Here is an 18,036-nt window from a genome sequence, read left to right on the forward strand (position 1 = left end):
ATGATTTTGATATTTCTGCTCTAGAAATTTCGTTTTTCCCTTGAGTTTTTAATTCCATAATGAATTAGATATTAGATAACTAAAAAATTTCAAGTTTGAGTAATTTATTTTTATTTATGTTGCACGAAATGATTACCACATCTTTCATTGTTATATTAAACGCGAATAAGGAAAATTGGCACGGTAATTTGCTACAACAAACGGAGTCAATCTATCTCACAAGTCATAACATACTCTTATAAATAAGTATGTTTTAAAAGCTCTCTCGAATTTGCTGCGCCTAAAATCTGCTCGACTGTGCCAGTCGAAAATTAAATGAGATCTTCAGGTTCTCCCCGACTTTAAAGGTCTTGATGAAATAACAATGTCGTTCAAAAGAACGTGTACATATCAGATATAAATTTCATTTACAAAAACTTTTGCTTCGTCGTGTAAACTTAATCACTAAATCTGATATTTGATATTTTTTTTTTTGAGTTTAATGTGCTACATATAAACCATTTTAGTTTGTGCAAGACAAAAAATCTGTTGTCTAACCTAAAATTTTATATAAAATCATTAAAATAACTTTCGGAAATTTTCACCTTTCTTCCGCATATTATGATGCAATCTGAAAACGCTGATCCACAACCTCAACCAGGATATAATTCACACACAAGTGAGAACGCTTCTGATGATACGCAAAGTTCGACTACTGCTCTTACCAAACCGACTGAGCAACCGTCAATAACGCCTGCATTAACTGGTATAGACCAGTATAATGATATGGACGAGACTGGTGATAGTGTAGATAACCAAAACACTGGAAATAATACCGAAAATCAAGAGGAAATCAATGATGCTGCTGCTGAACGAGTACTCGATAACTTTATTAAAGAGAATACCCAAGAGACATCTCGAGAAGTTCCTCAAGGAAAATTAAATGAAGCCAAAGCCGAAGATACAGATAGTGAAGGGGAAGAAGTAGAAGAGGAAGAACTGGCAAGTGGTGTCACGCCTTCATATGAACAAGTAAACGGGGCACAAATGGAGGAGCGTATGTCATTATTAAAACGAAAACAACGTATGGATGAAATTTTACGGCAAGAAGATGGAGATAGTGAATTTGAAGACGAACAAATGACCGACGTTGACCAGGAGGACCAAGAGTCAGCCTCAGCACCGATACCTGAAGGTTTGTGTGTTGAGTGTCGGGATCAGGTAATTAGAATTATTTGAACTTATCATACTTATGTGCTATCCGAAGTTTATATACTAACATAATTTTTATATTATTGGATTGAATCGGTATTAAGGAAGCATCATTCTCTTGCGAACAGTGCAGTGAAGAATTTTGTGAAATGTGCTTTGCTATGATTCATCGCACCGGAAATCGACGGAATCATAAATATAAAAATTTGAATGTAAATATGAAAACTAATGGAAAAGTAAAAACTACCGCGAAAATTATTTCTAATGATGATATGGAAACAGAGGTAGTTTGAATGTTTATCATATAAAAATTTTTATATTTAAACCTTTTTGAATCATAATTGAACATTTTTATTTATATTTAGGAATCAACTCCTGAAGAAGATGAACCGAAACCTATTAATATCATTTCAAGTGGAAATACGAGTTTTGGAGATTGGTTTGAAAGTCGTGCAAAATTTATTCCACTTCGTCTTAACATGGAAGAGCGTAAACTTCTAAGATTGTAAGTGTTATTGTTTTCTCTAAAATTGTCATAATATATCAATATACTAACATGGAATTGACCATTCAACATGTTTCCAGATTGGAAGCTGCCCTTAATGTCTCAGGTTCGATTATTTCTTATATCGTGGCGTTATCTTTAATCGAACAACCTATCTTAATTTTATTATTAAAATAGAATATACGGATAAAATTGATATCATATCATATAATTCAAGTAAAACACGGCGCATGGTACATCAGATCAAAGATTTATGTTCGATTTTGTCTGGGCTGATGGTAAATTTGCTTCAATTAGTTTCCTGCCAAATAAATTTTTCGATTATAATACTTAATAAAAATATGTTTTTGAATTTTATTTTTTAGGTTGCAAGGTAAATCATATTTATATTAAAATTAGTTAATATAGTTATTTTATAACACTTTTTCTTTCAACTTTTAGTGATTATAAAAAAGGCCAAGAACTCATTATTAATAAGTCCTTTGAAGATAACCAAGAATTTTTCCAAAGGATATTTGAAATCGGAAGAAGACATAAAATCATGAACCCAGAAAAAATGAGAGATGCTTATGGCAAATTAATGTATATGTTGATGGTAAGAATGTCGTTACAATTTACGTCTCAACTATCGCAAAATTCTTATTTTAAATTAATTTATTTAGGATTCTGTTATTCCTGATGTACAAGATATGCTATCGTTTAGTCTAGTTATTCCAATAAAGACTGTCTACAGTTTTCTTAAGGAACGTGATGGACTTGGCTTATTACATCACGATTCAATGGCTGAAGCAACAAAGGAAATCATAGCAGATGGAAAGTCTCGGCCACAAATCAATCAAGAGATTCGATCGAAAGAGAGAGCTATTGAATGGCTAAGTCGCAAATTCGCAAATGATAATTTGACACAGGAGGAAATTAAACATTGTTTGTATAGCATTGGAGACAATCATGCCTATTTAAGAGCAAACCGGTATATGTCAAAATTTTTATGTTTCGTTCATTCGTAACAAGTAATAAAATGCGTTATTGATTTTTTTTTTTGTGTAGTGATTGCTGTGAACGTATTTCGCAATATTTGCAAAAATACTTTAATCCAAATAAAATTGAAAAGGGATATTCTCTGGCCATTAGTTCAGGACGTAACGGCGCACGTTTATCGCATAGTCACGAAATGCAATACCTTTATGCGTAAGTTTGAAGAAAAACAATAATATATGTAAAGGTAAAATATTTTATCTAACCTTTCCCTCGATATAAAATAGGAATCAAACATTACACCTTTGGCGTGAAATTCAGCATGAGATGTTTATGTTGTGGTCACTTTCTGATCAAGACTTATTATCAGATCATAATACGTACAGATTAAGAGATACTGGGCAAGGTTTGAACAGAGTACAGATGTGTCCTGCTGTTTCAAAATGTATGCATTCTATTTTACATCGTGCACAACAGAAAGCTGGATATTGGGTTGGAAGTTCGGTTATTCATTTGGGAGATAAAAATGTTCCAAATGCATTAATGTTCATTGATAAAGTATGTTTTATAGACTATATTAGTTCTCTCGCGTGAAATGTATTTTTAAAACTAACATGTTCATTTTATTATAGTATAATCAAGTATCACGGATCTTGAACCCTATATTAATATGCTTAGAGAGTATAGAGCCTGTGATCGCGAAAAATACTGGATTACGCAGTTATGTTGATAATAGTTTTGGAGGTGTCGATGCACTAAAGAAAAGTATACTTGCAGATTTCTTCAAGTATGCTTTCGATGGAAGTGGAGCAGATAATTTCTTTGACGCTGGTAGCTGCATTGATGGACGATTAACGAGTGCGTGGAATTGGTGCTCTTTAATAGAAAAGAAGTCTTATTTCCCAATTTTCTTGTTAACGGTACGTATGATGATTAATCACTAAAAATGAAATGATTATTATACTTATACGTTTCATTTTTTTATAGGGTTTTGTTGGATTTGATGGTGATGGGTTTTAAATATCATATATGTTGTCACAATAAAAGAAGTGTAACACAATCTGTATTGTATAGAAATAAGATTAACATAATATAAAATTTAAAATATCAGAATTTGAAATAAGAATTACTAAAATTGCTTGGCTAATTATCCGGGCTTAATGAAAAGAAATCCATACTCTAATTCGTAATATAGAAAAAAAAATAAACCAACCACAAATGCATTCTTGTGTTACAGCATATACTGTGTAACAGCATATAAATTGTAATAAGGAAGTGTGAATTTTATTTTCAATCCGATCAAACGATTCCTTAATTATTAAAAAAGATGTATTATAACTGGTAAATTTTACATAGTCCGATCGGAATCAAAAAGTATCGCAAACATAATAAAATGCTGTAATGATCTGCAAATTTGATTGGCTGAAAATTTACGATTGATAAAAAACATCTGTATAAAAATGTCGTAAATCTTCCATTCATTTCAACACGCATTTTTGAGACATCAAATTTTATCGAAATGAAAACTTTCAATGCACATCTAAGAACACTCAATTTGTATTTTTCTCAAAGAATTCGGTGTTCATATTTCAAAAGACTTTCGGTTAGAACATATGTTACAATATCAGCAAGAGACCCAGAATACCCAAAATTCGATGTTATTGTAATTGGCGGAGGGCACGCAGGCTCAGAAGCATGCACTGCTGCAGCTAGGACAGGAGCGAAAACTTTATTACTCACTCAAAGACTTGATACCATCGGTTGGTTACGTTAATTAACTAAATTTTTTTTTGATTTTCTTGGCTTTTTTAATACTTTTTTCGCTACATAGGTGAAATGTCATGTAATCCTTCATTTGGTGGAATCGGCAAAGGAATATTAGTTAGAGAAATAGATGCTTTGGACGGATTATGTGGGAAAATATCCGGTAAGATATTCTCTAATCGATACAATGTTAATCAGACTTGTTTTTATTAATATGAAATTGTATTTTTGTAGATTTATCTGGAATACAATTTCATATCTTGAACCGTTCAAAGGGACCAGCTGTTCATGTATGGAATTATTCGTATCATTTTAATTTAGCATTTATTAAAATAAATTATATAGGGTCCTAGGGCGCAAATTGATAGAAAGTTGTATAAGAAAAATATGCAAGAACATCTGTTCAATTATCCTAATTTAACAGTAATGGCTGGTAGCGTGCATGATATATTAATGGCACATCGACCAATGATTATTGGTGAACCTGGAAAACATCCGATTTATGGAGAAGTTCAAGGAGTAAAGTTGGGTAAACGTTGTAATGAACATTCTTTAAATGGTTAAGTTTATAATTTAATATTATTACTTTTTCATGCAGAATCGGGTAAGGTTATTTATGCATCAAAAGTCATATTGACGACAGGAACTTTTCTTCAGGGCGAAATACATATTGGTAATATATAGAGTTTTATTTTATTCTTAACGATTTATTTTAAAAATTAAATTGATGATTTCTTGTTTAGGAAGAACAATGTACCCATCAGGAAGGTTCGGTGAGGCGCCATCTGTGGGAATTTCTAAAACATTGGAACTTGCAGGGTTTAAACTTGGGAGACTTAAAACAGGTAAAAAAAAAGTTTTTAGCTTATACTGAATTATTTAAAATTTTTTGTTCCTTTAATTAAGGTACACCTCCACGTTTGGATGGACGCACAATAAACTATAAAAATCTCCGTCAGCAGCATGGGGATATACCAGCTACACCTTTTTCCTATCTTCATACATCTGTTCCATATGAAGTAAGTAGAGTTTATGAAGATACTTTTGAGCGCAATAGTTTAGGTAACGAGATCTTTGTTTATAGGCACTTCAAATAATGTGTTATCAAACAAAAACAAATACAGAGACGCACAAAATCATTTTAGATAATTTATCTGAAACAATGCACATACGAGAGACCGTAAAAGGGCCAAGGTCAATTCATACGCGTTTGGAATTAGCGATATACAAAACAAGATACTAATGTTATTTGTGTATTAGATATTGTCCCTCAATTGAGGCGAAAGTGATAAGATTTAAAGATAAGCAGGGTCATATTATTTGGCTGGAGCCAGAGGGTACTTCATTTTGAAATCGCTATATTAAATACATAATATGTGAAATAACGGGATATAACATTAATTGTAATAGGCCTTGATACAGAAATTGTATATCCGAACGGAATATCCATGTCTCTCCCAGAATCAACACAATATAATGTGATTCGTACAATTCCAGGATTAGAAAATGTAGAGATGATAAGGCCCGGTAATTGATATTTAAGATTGAAACTTTTTATATTTGATATTTTAATAAATTATCCGTTTAAATAGGATATGGAGTGGAATATGACCATGTGGATCCACGAGAATTAAATCCAACACTAGAAACTCATCGTATCAAGGGTTTGTATTTGGCCGGGCAAATTAATGGAACCACAGGCTACGAAGAAGCTGCAGCACAGGTAAGACTACAAGAGATAGTGTATAAATAACTTTATAATAAATGTATAATTTCCTTCACAATAGGGAATTATTGCAGGAATAAACGCTGCTCTATCCATTCTGAACAAGTCTCCATTTATGCTTGACCGTGCAGATGCGTATATTGGAGTATTGATAGACGATTTGATTACAAAAGGAGTTGAGGAACCTTATCGTATGTTTACTGCTCGTTCAGAATATAGATTATCTCTTAGAGCCGATAACGCTGATATGCGGTTAACACGTAAAGGTATTTTACATGATAAATATTATAGTAGTACTAAACTTTGTCTTTAATATTAAATAAAATGTTTTACAAGGATATAATGTCGGATGCGTATCTAACCATAGATGGAACCTATATCAAGAAACTGAGAAACAATTCTGTAAAGGTTCTGAATTACTTAATGGTTTTAGTTTGTCACCCCAGAAATGGGATGCTTTGGGAATAAACGTTGTGTATGATGGTATAATGAGAAGGTAAAAAATTTAGCAATAAAGCTCTCCTTATAATGCTTTTAAACATAGAAGCATGAATAATCATGCGAGAAACGTATTTTAGTGCTGTAGATATAATTGGGACTCGCAACGTTACCATGGAATTTCTCGCAAAAATTATCCCGGGACTTAATGAAATAAGTCCTCCTGTATTTCGACGGTTACATATCGAAGGTATGATGGAATACAGACACAATTATAGTATTATTTATTAAATATTATTTTTTTTTAACAGCGAGTTATAAATCATATCTGGAACGACAAAAAGCAGAAGTTCAAACGTTTCGAAAGGATGAAGAAATGATATTACCAGAAGATTTGGATTATGATTTGTAAGAAAAAATTCATCAAGATAAAAAAATTTTATAATAATAATACGCGTTAAATTAATTAAATTAACCTTTTTTATAAGGGTTCATAACCTTTCGTTTGAGACTAGGTCAAAATTAAAATTAATTAGACCCACAACGTTGGTAAGTATTTTATTTATTTTAAAATTAAATCAATGAAATTATTTCTTGACTGTTTTTTATTTTAGGGAGCAGCAAAGCGTATTGAAGGGATGACACCAGCTAGCGTAGTGACGCTATTAAAATATGTGCACAAAAAGAAAAAAATTTTATAATCATATGATTCTCTGTGAAATAAAGAAATAAATGACTTTTAAATTATTAATACAATGAATTTTAATTTGACATACACTAGTTTGTAAAGAGAAAAAATTAACATGCATAGAGCTACCTTTGTAAAGAGAGAACGTGGATGATTAATGAATAAGGCATTATACATTTATATTCTATCTGATGATCTTTGTCATCTGATCACTGATCTGTGATTTAATCTATTATAAAGCCAAATTCACACGACAGCAGTTTTTTTATTTTCGTCCGAAAAAAAAACCATTTTAGTAGTGTGAATCTATATTCTATTAGAGTATTATTAATAGGGAATATATAATTATTTGATAAAATTGAAATTATTTCTTGTGTAAAGAAATTTTTTTCTAGTTTCTATACTCGTTAATATACTTGAATGATTTTCTTTTTTCGCGGCCAACCATGACTTATCAGGTATCAGAAAATGGGATTACTATCGAAGTATCAGATGATATCTTGGTGTTTCCGGATAAGAAAAAGCCTGTACCTGACAATGAGGGTGTTATAATGTATTATGAATTGCTTAATCCCGTAGATAGTAGGAATATTTACTGGCGTGAGAAGCTTGGTGAAAGCATGAAAAAAAGTTTTAGAGACGTTACGTTTCCTAAAGGTAAAAAAAAATAAATAAAATTTTTTTTTTTTATTATTATAATGCAGGAATTTTTATTAATTTATCAAAAAAAAAAAGCAATATTGACAGATTTTCCAAAAGGATATAATCTTTATGCACATCGTAAAAAGTACCCTAATAAAGAAGAAAGAACGGACTATTATCTCTTTGGTATTATAAATTTCTCCTGATTTATTTGCTTTTATTTATTATAATTAAGGTTATTAAAATTATTCCAGGTCATCATAAATTTCGATCCCCCAATGAGTTTTATCCGCATCTTTTATGGCTTATATCAGATAAATCTGGGCAATGTCATTGCAAATACTGTATAAAATCTACTACTACAAGTGGAAGAAAACCTTACACACATAAATCGAAGAGACAGGTGAAGAGACAAAGAGAGGCTGATACATCTAATGAAGCACCAGTACCAAAAAGATTAACTCGCAGTAATGCGGGAAAATTCAAAAATAATCGGAAATTATCTATTGATAATCGGAGAAAAAGCACTAAGAAAAAAAGAAAATCAAAGGTTGCCGAATTAGAAATAAATCTTCCACCTCCTACTCCAAAAAACTCTGTATTTCGTGGAGGAGATATTGTTTGGCTTTCTATTAACGAGGTTTTGAATGATAAAACCTTGGCAGAATGTAATAAAATTTTTTCCATCGAGTATTGGCCTGCAATTGTGGGGTCAATTACACCACAAGAAGATAACGAATTATGTGAAAGCATTGTCTATACCGTAAAACCTCTAATTCTTCATGGAAGTAAAAACGTTACAGTTGATTCACTTCGTCCTTGGCTAATTCGTAGTCTGGATAAAGCATTGTTAAGTAGCAACAATAGATTCACCAGGTCCTTGTTGAATGTTGAATTAAAAGAAGCGACTCCGGAGCAGATAGTTGAAATATATTCTAAAGCAGTCCAGAAAGCAAATGAAATAGCAAGTGTATTTACACCTATGTATCAGTACGAATATCATAAGAAGGGATCCAAAAAGGAACATGGTGTTCATTATAAAGCTATATATTTTGGTGCAGAATTGATTTATGAAGATGATTTAGTTAGATTATTACCCGAAGAACATAAAGATCAAAGTGATCCACCTGATGATAATAATACAAAAAAAGAAGCCAAGGAATCATATTTACAAATAACAAGTATCTATGAAGATTTAAAGACAAATATTCATATTACAGGTGATTTATATGAAAGGGGTAAGTTATTGGAAGAGGGCGATACATATGAGTGGATTCCAAAGAATAAACAAGACGAGGAGTATACAGTTGATATGGAAGATATTGCTGGTCGATTTTATTCAATGTTTCCTGATATCACTGAATCTTTTGATTGTGAACTTCTCAAAACAGTCGAAAATAGAATGTTAATGTTAGGTGAAGATGTTCCTCCTATCAGAATTCCACCACCGGATATAACCCCGCGTGAACTAGATATTCCACCTCCTACTAAAAAACAAGTAGCCAAACGTTCTTCTCCATTGCCACCAATATTAACAGAAAGTAATTTGTTAAAGGGTAAACGTACAACACCGTTTTCTACTCCACAAGACGAGACATCAAAAAAAGCGAGAAAACATCTCGAAATTGATATTGAGAGTGAGACAAACACAGAAATTAATATTGGCGACGAAAAAGGAATTACAATTAAACAGACAAGTGAAATAAAATCTATTGAGAAAATTGGGTCCCCTGTAAAATTTTCAGATATTGAAAAGAAATATGCTAAAAAATTCGACGATATTGATTTACCGCCATTGGTCGTTTCACCAGATACTCCTACATTTGAAACTGATGATGATATATCTGACGGAGATGCTTTGAACAAGTTAATGCAAAATAATGGCGATAAACCGATTTAAAAAGATTTAGATTGTAGTTTTAAAATTAAAGCTTCTTTGTATCCAAGTTTATTGGTCTATTGATAATTTTACTAGCTCTCAGCGATACACGTTTAATTAGGTAAATAAAAATATATGGGGATTTACCAAATATAATAAAATAAAATAGATGCTGAGATTTGAATATGATGTAAAGGTTTGAATTACAATAAAGTTAATAAAGTTTATACAAGAATTTGATAGTAAAATATTGGATCTTAAATAAAAATGAGTACGACATCGAGTAATTACACGTAATTAGCGTAATTAATGACGTTTAGATAATGCTAATACTAATCATTATGCCGCATATTATTTCAGTTATTTAAACAAAAATAGTCTTAATAATTAAGTCAAATAATTAATTACACAGGTAGGAAGTTGGAACGGAGAAATAAGCTCTTTTCCTAGGTTCTTAATTTCTTCATATATTTAAAATTGGTACAATTGGTACACATATATCAAGATCTGGTTAGAATTATAGAAAATGATCTTAAGAGAATGATTGTAAAACTTATTAATGATTTAACAGATACCATAATCATGAAAGTATCTGTATAATTGATATTCGAATTTTCATCAAACTACATTTCTTACAACCTGCCAAATATATAAATTAAATATATTGATACAAACAATATAAATTCAAAGAGTGAGTTTAACGCAAGATGACTTACGCAGTACCACGTTCCAAGTTTCCTTTGATTTCCCTGGTATATTTATCGTAAAATCTACCAATCTTCTCATTAAATCTTCTGTTACGCATATTAATATACGTGATTTCATCATCATCTTCAGCTTTTTTACGACGCGAAAACTTTTCTCGTTGAGCAATTCTATAAATAAAAAAGAGTTACAAATAGAGAAGAAAATTGTAATATTTTATAAATATAGATAAAACTCAACTGTTTATTGACGTCTGTCACCAACCGATCCACTGCTTGAGGACTTGGAACATTATCAACACTAGCATATCGAAGGGAATTTGCATCTCGGTAAAAAGATGATTCAGTATCAATGTATATAATTTCTCCATCCTTGGTGGTGGTAAGAGTTGTAGCTATTTTTTGTTCATCATAAGCTTCTAAATCTGGTTTGAATTCATTTATTTGCTTCTTATATTTTTTATGCGCAACTTGGTTAAAATCTATACGAGTAAAAAAACTTAATAATTAATCACGTGATATTCAGTTATTTTTGAGAAATTTGACCTGTAAATCCGGTATTAGATCTTTTAGCTTTCTTTTCTTGTTTTTTTTCCCATTTCTCTACAGATTCGGCAGAATAACTCCAAAATCGTTTCCTTTCATAATTCTCTCCTCTTACTTGCGCTTCCTACCAATAATTCATGATATTTATAGATTGATTATCATATTTCTTTGATTAACATCTATTATATTATTACCTGTTTAGCTAATAATTTTTCCGCCTCACGTTTACGTTCTTGATGGATAGGATTAGTCTTTTTACGTTGAAATTCTTCATAAACTTCATGTCGATTAGCTTGCAAAGCATCGTCCTATATGATGATTGCCGATCCATTATGTACAAAGTTGTTTGATCGGCTCGTAAAAAAAATAATGGAATCTTGTTTAATCATTACCGATCGTTTACGCAATCTTTGTAAACAATCTATGCGAGCTTGTATTTTCTCGACGCGAGATGATTCATTAGTAGGTGAACTATCACTTATTTTATTACAACTTTTGACCTGCACTTGCTGCGGGTTTGCGCTTACATCGTTTGCTTTCAAGTGTTCTGGCATAATTTTTAATTTTAATAAATTTTACGCCTAGGAATCAAGATTCAAGAAATGGAATGAACACGTTTTAGCGACACGGTTTTTGATCCCTATATATATTGCAATCAGTTACACCATGTTTTGATTACGTCACATTTGCCGCTGCTACTTTAAAAATAGGTTACACAAAAAAATACTGCAATATGCATGTCATGCGGTATTCGGTATTCAGATCCAAAAAAAAAAAATTGAATAATGACAACTTTCAAACCCAAGTCAATATTTCAATATTCAGTCAATATCCGGAATGGACCAGATATAGTTAATGATTATATTATTACACCACCCTTTGCTTCAGCTCAAGATGTTTTCTGGCAATTAAAATTCAATCCTGTAAATTTATTTTCGGTTCTCCTGATTTATTTTTTCTTTTTTTACGTTTAAGTCTTTTTTAAAATTTATCTTTATATAGAATCACAATATCATGGGTAAAGGAATATGCTGTAGTTTGACATTATGGGCAATTCCTAGTCCATTGGAAAGGAAAAATTTGGAGTGGTCAAAAGATCGCGAGAATTCTCGTTCTATACTATTTATAGAGGATAAATTAGTGACTTATGAAGCTGAAGTTAATCTAGATATTTTAGAATCAATAAGCGAATCTACCTATAATTGTAAAAGAGGTATGATAAATTAAATGAAAAAAAGATCAATTTATTTGAATCTCTTTCAATAACTAACAAAAAAATTTAATAAATAATGTGAAGCTTCCGGAGTATATACTATAAAAGATACTTTAAAAGATCCAATTACATTCGGAATAAAATTTCAAGACTTTAAATCTTTAATAATGCAATCCCCTACAACTTCTTTTTGGATTCAACCATTGCCTGATAATTTGCGTAACGCTTGGGAAAAACAATTTGAAAGACCAGATATGTCAGATGTCCGATTTATTGTTAATGGTAAAAACTTTTTTGCAAGTAGCAATATAATTTCACAAAGATCAAGTTACTTTACAAACGTATTTTCAGGTCAATGGTTGGAAACAAATTATTATAATGATATCACCTCAAACAAAACGATTTCTGCTACCAGGTCTACATTGGATATGAAAACATTGCATTCAACAGATTCGAACAGTTATCATCTACCAATTAAATATACAGTAAAAATTCCGGATTTTCATCATGAAACATTTCGAGAATTACTTCGTTATTTTTACATGAATGAAGTAATATTTAATATTGGAAATGAGACGACTTCACCTTCATCACCTTTTAATATTTTGCTCATAGCTGATAAATATCTTGTTACAAATTTATGCGAGATCGCTAAAGCTGAAGTTCTTAGAACTTTAACAATTGAAAATTCAGCTATGATTTTATTTAATTCAGCTGGAATGTGTCCTGATTTGAAAGATAAAGTTTTAGAATTTGTTATAAAGAATTTTAGTAAAGTTAGAGAAACAAGCGGATTTGAATATATTATGGATAATTATTCAATGTTTTCTTCTAATTTCGGTAATATTATGAAAGAAATTATGAAATTAATGATACCAAAAAATTGCGAAAAAACATGATTTAGGTTATGTGGTAATTCTAATAAATAAATAAGTATAGATATTTTATATTTAGATCATTTTAATACCTGATTTATAATTTTCATTTTTGAAAAAAAGTAAAAAAAACCAAATTTTTACAATTTTTTAACATAGTATTTTATAATCAAAAATATAACAGATAATATAAATATAATATAAATGAATAAAAACATGTAGAATTTTCTTCTCTTTCTGATGAATGTTTTATTATTAGCAGGTGAATTTCACAGTAAAATTTATTAAATTTATGTATAAAGCATAATGTAAATCATGTCCCAGTGAAATTCCTGGAGGGTGAATGTAAAATTAATCTTTTTACGATCTATAACCGATTTAAGCTTGTGTGTAACGTAATCTTAAATTTCTCTAAAGCTTGAAATTTTATTTTCCTTTCTTGTTTGTGAAGATTGCGCCATATGAAAAATTAACATTTGTTTACATCATAAATAAACTTTAGGTTTTTCTTTAGGTTGACCATGTTATACCAATAGAATTGTTTATATGTAGACTGCTAAAAAAATACTAACCTTAACAAGCTTATATCATACTAAAGTATTATTCGTGCTACGTAAACAAAGTGTTTTTGTTTTTTTTTCTCTTACGTCCAATTTTTTTTCTTTTTTATTACCTTTGATCTTTTTCTTAAAATTTTAAATGAAAAAAAAGAAAAAAAAATGGCTTCAAATTCCCTAGCATATATTGAACTTTTAGCCAAAGACTTGACTAAACTTCTCACTCAAGATGATGACAATTATGATGTTACTATGATTGTTGGCAAAGATAATGATATTGAAACTTTTAAAATTCATTCAAGCATTTTGAGTGCTAGAACTTCTTATTTTAAAAGTGCATTTTCTGATAGTTGGAAGAAACCTGATGGAGATAAAATAAAATTGGAAAAACCTAATATTCGTCCAAAAGTATTTAAAGTGATTCTTCGGTATGTAAATATATAATTAATGTGTATATAAATACATATATTATTGTGCATTTTTTCCGAAAAAGAGAAATTTTTAAATTAACAATTAACTATTTATATATACATATAAATATTATTATTATATACATTTATTTATATAAAAAAATAGATATCTTTATGGTGGTGTTTTGGAACTCAGTGAACTTACTGAAAAAGATATTTTGGAACTTTTAGTTGCTTTAGATGAACTTTTAATTGATAATATTATTGATGATATACAGAATTATTTATTAAATAATAATACTGATTGGATTGATCAAAATTTTGTTTATTATCATCAAATTGTATTTCGACATGAAGTATTAAAAAAATTACGAAATCATTGGAATAATACAGTTTGTAGAGAACCGAACCTTTTATTTTATTCAGAAGATTTTCCTGATTTTGATGAAACTTCACTTATTGAAATACTTAAAATGGATGAACTTGGAATTGAAGAAGTAAATATTTGGAAAAATGTTATTAGGTGGGGTATTGGAAATACTGTAGATTTGCCTCCCTCGGTTGCTGATTGGACTGATGAAAATTTTAATTCCTTAAAAGAAACTTTAAAAGATTTAATTCCTTTAATTAGATTTTTTGTTATATCTCCTCAAGATTTTTGTCAACATGTTAAACCATATGAAAAATTACTTGATAAAGAACATTATGATGATATTCTTCAAAGTCATCTTAATACCGATTGGAGACCTTCAATTAGACCTGTTTTACCTAAAAGAATATTTCCTCAGAAGTCTATTGAATCAGAAATTATTAACAAACAACAAGCTGCAATTATTGCTAGTTGGATTGATAACCTTGAACCAAAACTTGGATTTTTTGCGACAATAAGAACAAGAAAAGGAAAATTTAATAATTTTTATGAAAATGTTCAGTCTTATATGTATAAATCTATTGAAAATCCATATGATTTTCTCAAGAATAACAACGATAATAATGTCAATAATGATAACATTATGTTGTTGACAATTTATGAGTGTTTAAATTCAAACAAAATTATTGGTGAATATAAAGAAATAACCATTACTAGAATGAGTAGAAAATTAAGATTTGGTCCAACTACGAATTCATTTATATTTACTTTGAATGTTAATTCAATTACAAACCCTATAATTTCTCGTTTAAAGTTATCTAATATATTTTATGATAATACTTGTCGTCCAGATGATTTTAAGAGAGTAAAATTAATTGATTATGATCATAATGAAAAAATAATTAGTTTAAACTCAAAGAACATTTTTGATATTAGATGTTTTGAAATTTTTCAAGGTGAAAAAAATATTAAAGTTGATCAAGTTGAAACTATTCGATTAGTTAAGAAAAATACGGCGACAGAAGGTTAAGAAAATAAACAAACATAATGTTAATCGATTATATTTGATATTTGATTTTTTCTTTAATGTATTACTATTTTATTCAAAACAAAAAGATTTCTTATTGAATCATTTATTTATCTTCTATTTATAATTTATACTATTATTATTATTCAAAATAAAAGTAATTCCTATAGTAAACTTTATTTAAATCCTTTCATTTAATTATGTGCTATTTACTTGGATTATTCAAAATAAAAACAAAAGGAGCAAAAAAATTATTTTATATTAATAATCAAACAGAATCTCTTTAATTATTGTCTCCTTTAGAAACATCGTTCAAGAACCAATAACCATTTCTTAATAATTCGGCATTTGCTCTAGCAGCTGCTTGAGATAAATCCATTTTTGTAGCTTCTATACCTCCTGTTTTATCTTTATATTCTTGAATGAAGCGTTGTTCCTCCTCTTTACTGTTTGACGAAACTTGACATGCTTTTGGTAAGAAATAATCATCATCACTTACAATATAATACGGTCGTCTCAGTTGTTCCAAAGATTGAAATACTATAGACTTTTCAAAACTATCTCCAACATAATCTCCAAAAACAGGATGTACCTCTTTTTCGCATTCTTTTGCTTTTTGAGCATGTTGTTTGATCTCGTGTAACGTATGTCCACCAATCATAAGTTTGTACGCACTGAAAGTAAAAATAATTGAATATAAAAGCAAGAAATGCATATTTATAGCGAAAAGAAGTAAAAATTTTTTAACTTACGCAATTAAATAATGAAATAAAGCAAAATTAGGATCATCATTTGGGAGATATTTTAAAGAGTTCTCATAATTCTTTACAGATTCAGAAAGAAATTTCGAGTCACGTTCTTGAACACCTAATCCCTCGCATGAAAATTTTGATCTTTCATTATAAACGGAACCAATAACTCCATAAGCCTCGTCTAGGTGTCCACGATCATAAGCACAATAAGGAATTGAATCCTCAATGGAAATAGGATTTTCTCTGCAATTATTGATAATTTCTTCTGCCAACTGAAGAATCTTATCAAAGAGGTCAATCATTTTTGAATTCATTTTATATTTAACAAGAATTAATCTCATTTGGTGTACTTTTAATGCTCGAATAAAAGTATTTTTAAGAATAAGATTAATAGAAGTATCTCCATCAATTGTGCCAGGAAAATTTTCTCTGGCGAATGATGCAAGCTCAATGGCGCGTTGAATGCTTTCGATTCCCTGGTCTATGGTTTGAGCATCTGCCCTATATCGATTCATGTATCCTAAGATATATATAGAGTTAGAATATTATCAAAAAAAAAAATGGAATAGTATTTACCAATCAAAAAAGCAGTACAGATGTTCGTAGAAAGAGCAGGGAAAATTGAATCCCATCCAACTTGGGCCAACTTTTGTTTATATCTTAAGATTGTTGCATGGACGGATAATGTTGGTGATAATGCTTTATTTTGCTCAAATGCTGTATTTATAGCTAACTCGAGATAATTAGGCATGATAATGCATCTTTCATCTATCATAATACCTTCTGTGATTTCCTCTAAACCTTTAACATTACGATTTTTACCATTTTCGTTTCCCTTATTGAATTTAAGAGTTGCAGCCAAAAGTCTTGCTTTACAAGATAATGGATCAATATCGCAATTAGCCCAGTTTTTAATCCTTAATGCGGGTTGTATTTGCTCAAAATTTTCCCTAAAAATGTTGTTTCTAACTTGCATTCTCTCGTTTTTGGCCAAATTATTATCAGGATCGATATTAAGAAAAGTATTATATGCTTCCACACTTTCATCTGATAAAATAATAATAAATAAAAATTTACAAAATAAATAAATAACTAAATTAATAAATAAATATTTTATATATACATACTATAATAAAATAACATTTTTAAGGAATTAGCAAGACGATAATAAGATTTAATATGTTTAGGTTCAATTTCGATAGATTTTTTACAATCTCTAATCGCTGCTGTATAATTTTTCATCTACAACAGATAAAATGAAATAATGTAATTATTTTAACATACGATATAAAAAATACGTAATAATAATTATTTTATCTTCTAGTTATACTTTTGAATAGGTTGTGGCCCGATTCGTATACGCTAAATGATCATTTGGATCAAGGTTTATTGCTTCAGTGTATTTATCAATCGCTTCTTTCCAACGACCTAATTATAATAGATAAATACAGTATATTGTTCAAAAACACATAAATGTATAATACAATATATTACTTTTTATATGTATTTACCTTCTTTAAAATAATCGTTACCAGCTTGACGGGCCATGACTTACACTTATTTTATCAGAAAATTTTTTTTTTGAAGCGAGAGAGAGTTTTGGGAAAATCCCGAGGGATGTAGTTTATTTATGCTAATTTAGTTAGCAATGAAATTTCCGGTATTAAAACAGGATCTAATTTTAATTCCTGCCGTCATGAGTTTAAATCTAAAATTGAACACTTAGTATTCTCAAAGAACGCGAAAAAAAAAATGCGATCTTTCATTATTTTAT

General features: G+C 29.7%; 7 protein-coding genes across 7 annotated transcripts; 5 read left to right on the top strand and 2 right to left on the bottom strand.

The window, feature by feature from the left end:
- The first annotated feature begins 527 nt into the window (after window positions 1-527).
- On the top strand, window positions 528-3,788 carry OCT59_014337 (uncharacterized protein). Its single transcript, XM_066149944.1, has 12 exons — window positions 528-1,200; window positions 1,296-1,475; window positions 1,557-1,696; window positions 1,777-1,802; window positions 1,874-1,974; window positions 2,062-2,069; window positions 2,138-2,291; window positions 2,359-2,666; window positions 2,744-2,884; window positions 2,959-3,229; window positions 3,304-3,591; window positions 3,659-3,788. The coding sequence occupies exons 1-12, from the start codon at window positions 601-603 to the stop codon at window positions 3,689-3,691; spliced, it is 2,250 nt and encodes a 749-aa protein (XP_066002167.1). The 5' UTR covers window positions 528-600; the 3' UTR covers window positions 3,692-3,788.
- A 402-nt stretch (window positions 3,789-4,190) lies between these two features.
- OCT59_014338 (uncharacterized protein) lies at window positions 4,191-7,300 on the top strand (the record flags this gene model as incomplete). The annotated part of the gene is made up of 17 exons (XM_025309401.1): window positions 4,191-4,431; window positions 4,503-4,598; window positions 4,670-4,725; window positions 4,781-4,964; window positions 5,034-5,108; window positions 5,179-5,280; window positions 5,342-5,454; window positions 5,520-5,629; window positions 5,696-5,772; window positions 5,846-5,962; window positions 6,028-6,158; window positions 6,223-6,427; window positions 6,498-6,657; window positions 6,740-6,849; window positions 6,911-7,007; window positions 7,088-7,148; window positions 7,214-7,300. 17 exons carry the CDS (start codon window positions 4,191-4,193, stop codon window positions 7,298-7,300), a joined length of 2,022 nt encoding a protein of 673 aa, XP_025175042.1.
- A 242-nt stretch (window positions 7,301-7,542) lies between these two features.
- Window positions 7,543-10,054, top strand: OCT59_014339 (uncharacterized protein). Its single transcript, XM_025318914.2, has 3 exons — window positions 7,543-7,944; window positions 8,023-8,115; window positions 8,184-10,054. The coding sequence occupies exons 1-3, from the start codon at window positions 7,734-7,736 to the stop codon at window positions 9,827-9,829; spliced, it is 1,950 nt and encodes a 649-aa protein (XP_025175041.2). The 5' UTR covers window positions 7,543-7,733; the 3' UTR covers window positions 9,830-10,054.
- Window positions 10,055-10,249: 195 nt separating this feature from the next.
- Window positions 10,250-11,673, bottom strand: OCT59_014340 (uncharacterized protein). Its single transcript, XM_066149946.1, has 6 exons — window positions 11,451-11,673; window positions 11,253-11,366; window positions 11,059-11,182; window positions 10,754-10,994; window positions 10,525-10,683; window positions 10,250-10,447 (listed from the first exon to the last, which is right to left on the bottom strand). The coding sequence occupies exons 1-6, from the start codon at window positions 11,610-11,612 to the stop codon at window positions 10,441-10,443; spliced, it is 807 nt and encodes a 268-aa protein (XP_066002168.1). The 5' UTR covers window positions 11,613-11,673; the 3' UTR covers window positions 10,250-10,440.
- A 170-nt stretch (window positions 11,674-11,843) lies between these two features.
- On the top strand, window positions 11,844-13,170 carry OCT59_014341 (uncharacterized protein; the record flags this gene model as incomplete). Its single annotated transcript, XM_025318913.2, has 3 exons — window positions 11,844-11,981; window positions 12,061-12,271; window positions 12,356-13,170. 3 exons carry the CDS (start codon window positions 11,844-11,846, stop codon window positions 13,168-13,170), a joined length of 1,164 nt encoding a protein of 387 aa, XP_025175039.2.
- Window positions 13,171-13,794: 624 nt separating this feature from the next.
- OCT59_014342 (uncharacterized protein) lies at window positions 13,795-15,692 on the top strand. The gene is made up of 2 exons (XM_025318912.2): window positions 13,795-14,131; window positions 14,280-15,692. The coding sequence occupies exons 1-2, from the start codon at window positions 13,866-13,868 to the stop codon at window positions 15,511-15,513; spliced, it is 1,500 nt and encodes a 499-aa protein (XP_025175038.1). The 5' UTR covers window positions 13,795-13,865; the 3' UTR covers window positions 15,514-15,692.
- Window positions 15,569-17,810, bottom strand: OCT59_014343 (uncharacterized protein; the record flags this gene model as incomplete). The annotated part of the gene is made up of 6 exons (XM_066149947.1): window positions 15,569-16,184; window positions 16,263-16,782; window positions 16,839-17,309; window positions 17,390-17,504; window positions 17,593-17,690; window positions 17,774-17,810. The coding sequence occupies 6 exons, from the start codon at window positions 17,808-17,810 to the stop codon at window positions 15,794-15,796; spliced, it is 1,632 nt and encodes a 543-aa protein (XP_066002169.1). The 3' UTR covers window positions 15,569-15,793.
- Window positions 17,811-18,036: the final 226 nt, after the last annotated feature.

This window comes from Rhizophagus irregularis, chromosome 22, assembly GCF_026210795.1.
Source record: "Rhizophagus irregularis chromosome 22, complete sequence".
Taxonomy (NCBI): Eukaryota; Fungi; Glomeromycota; class Glomeromycetes; order Glomerales; family Glomeraceae; genus Rhizophagus; species Rhizophagus irregularis.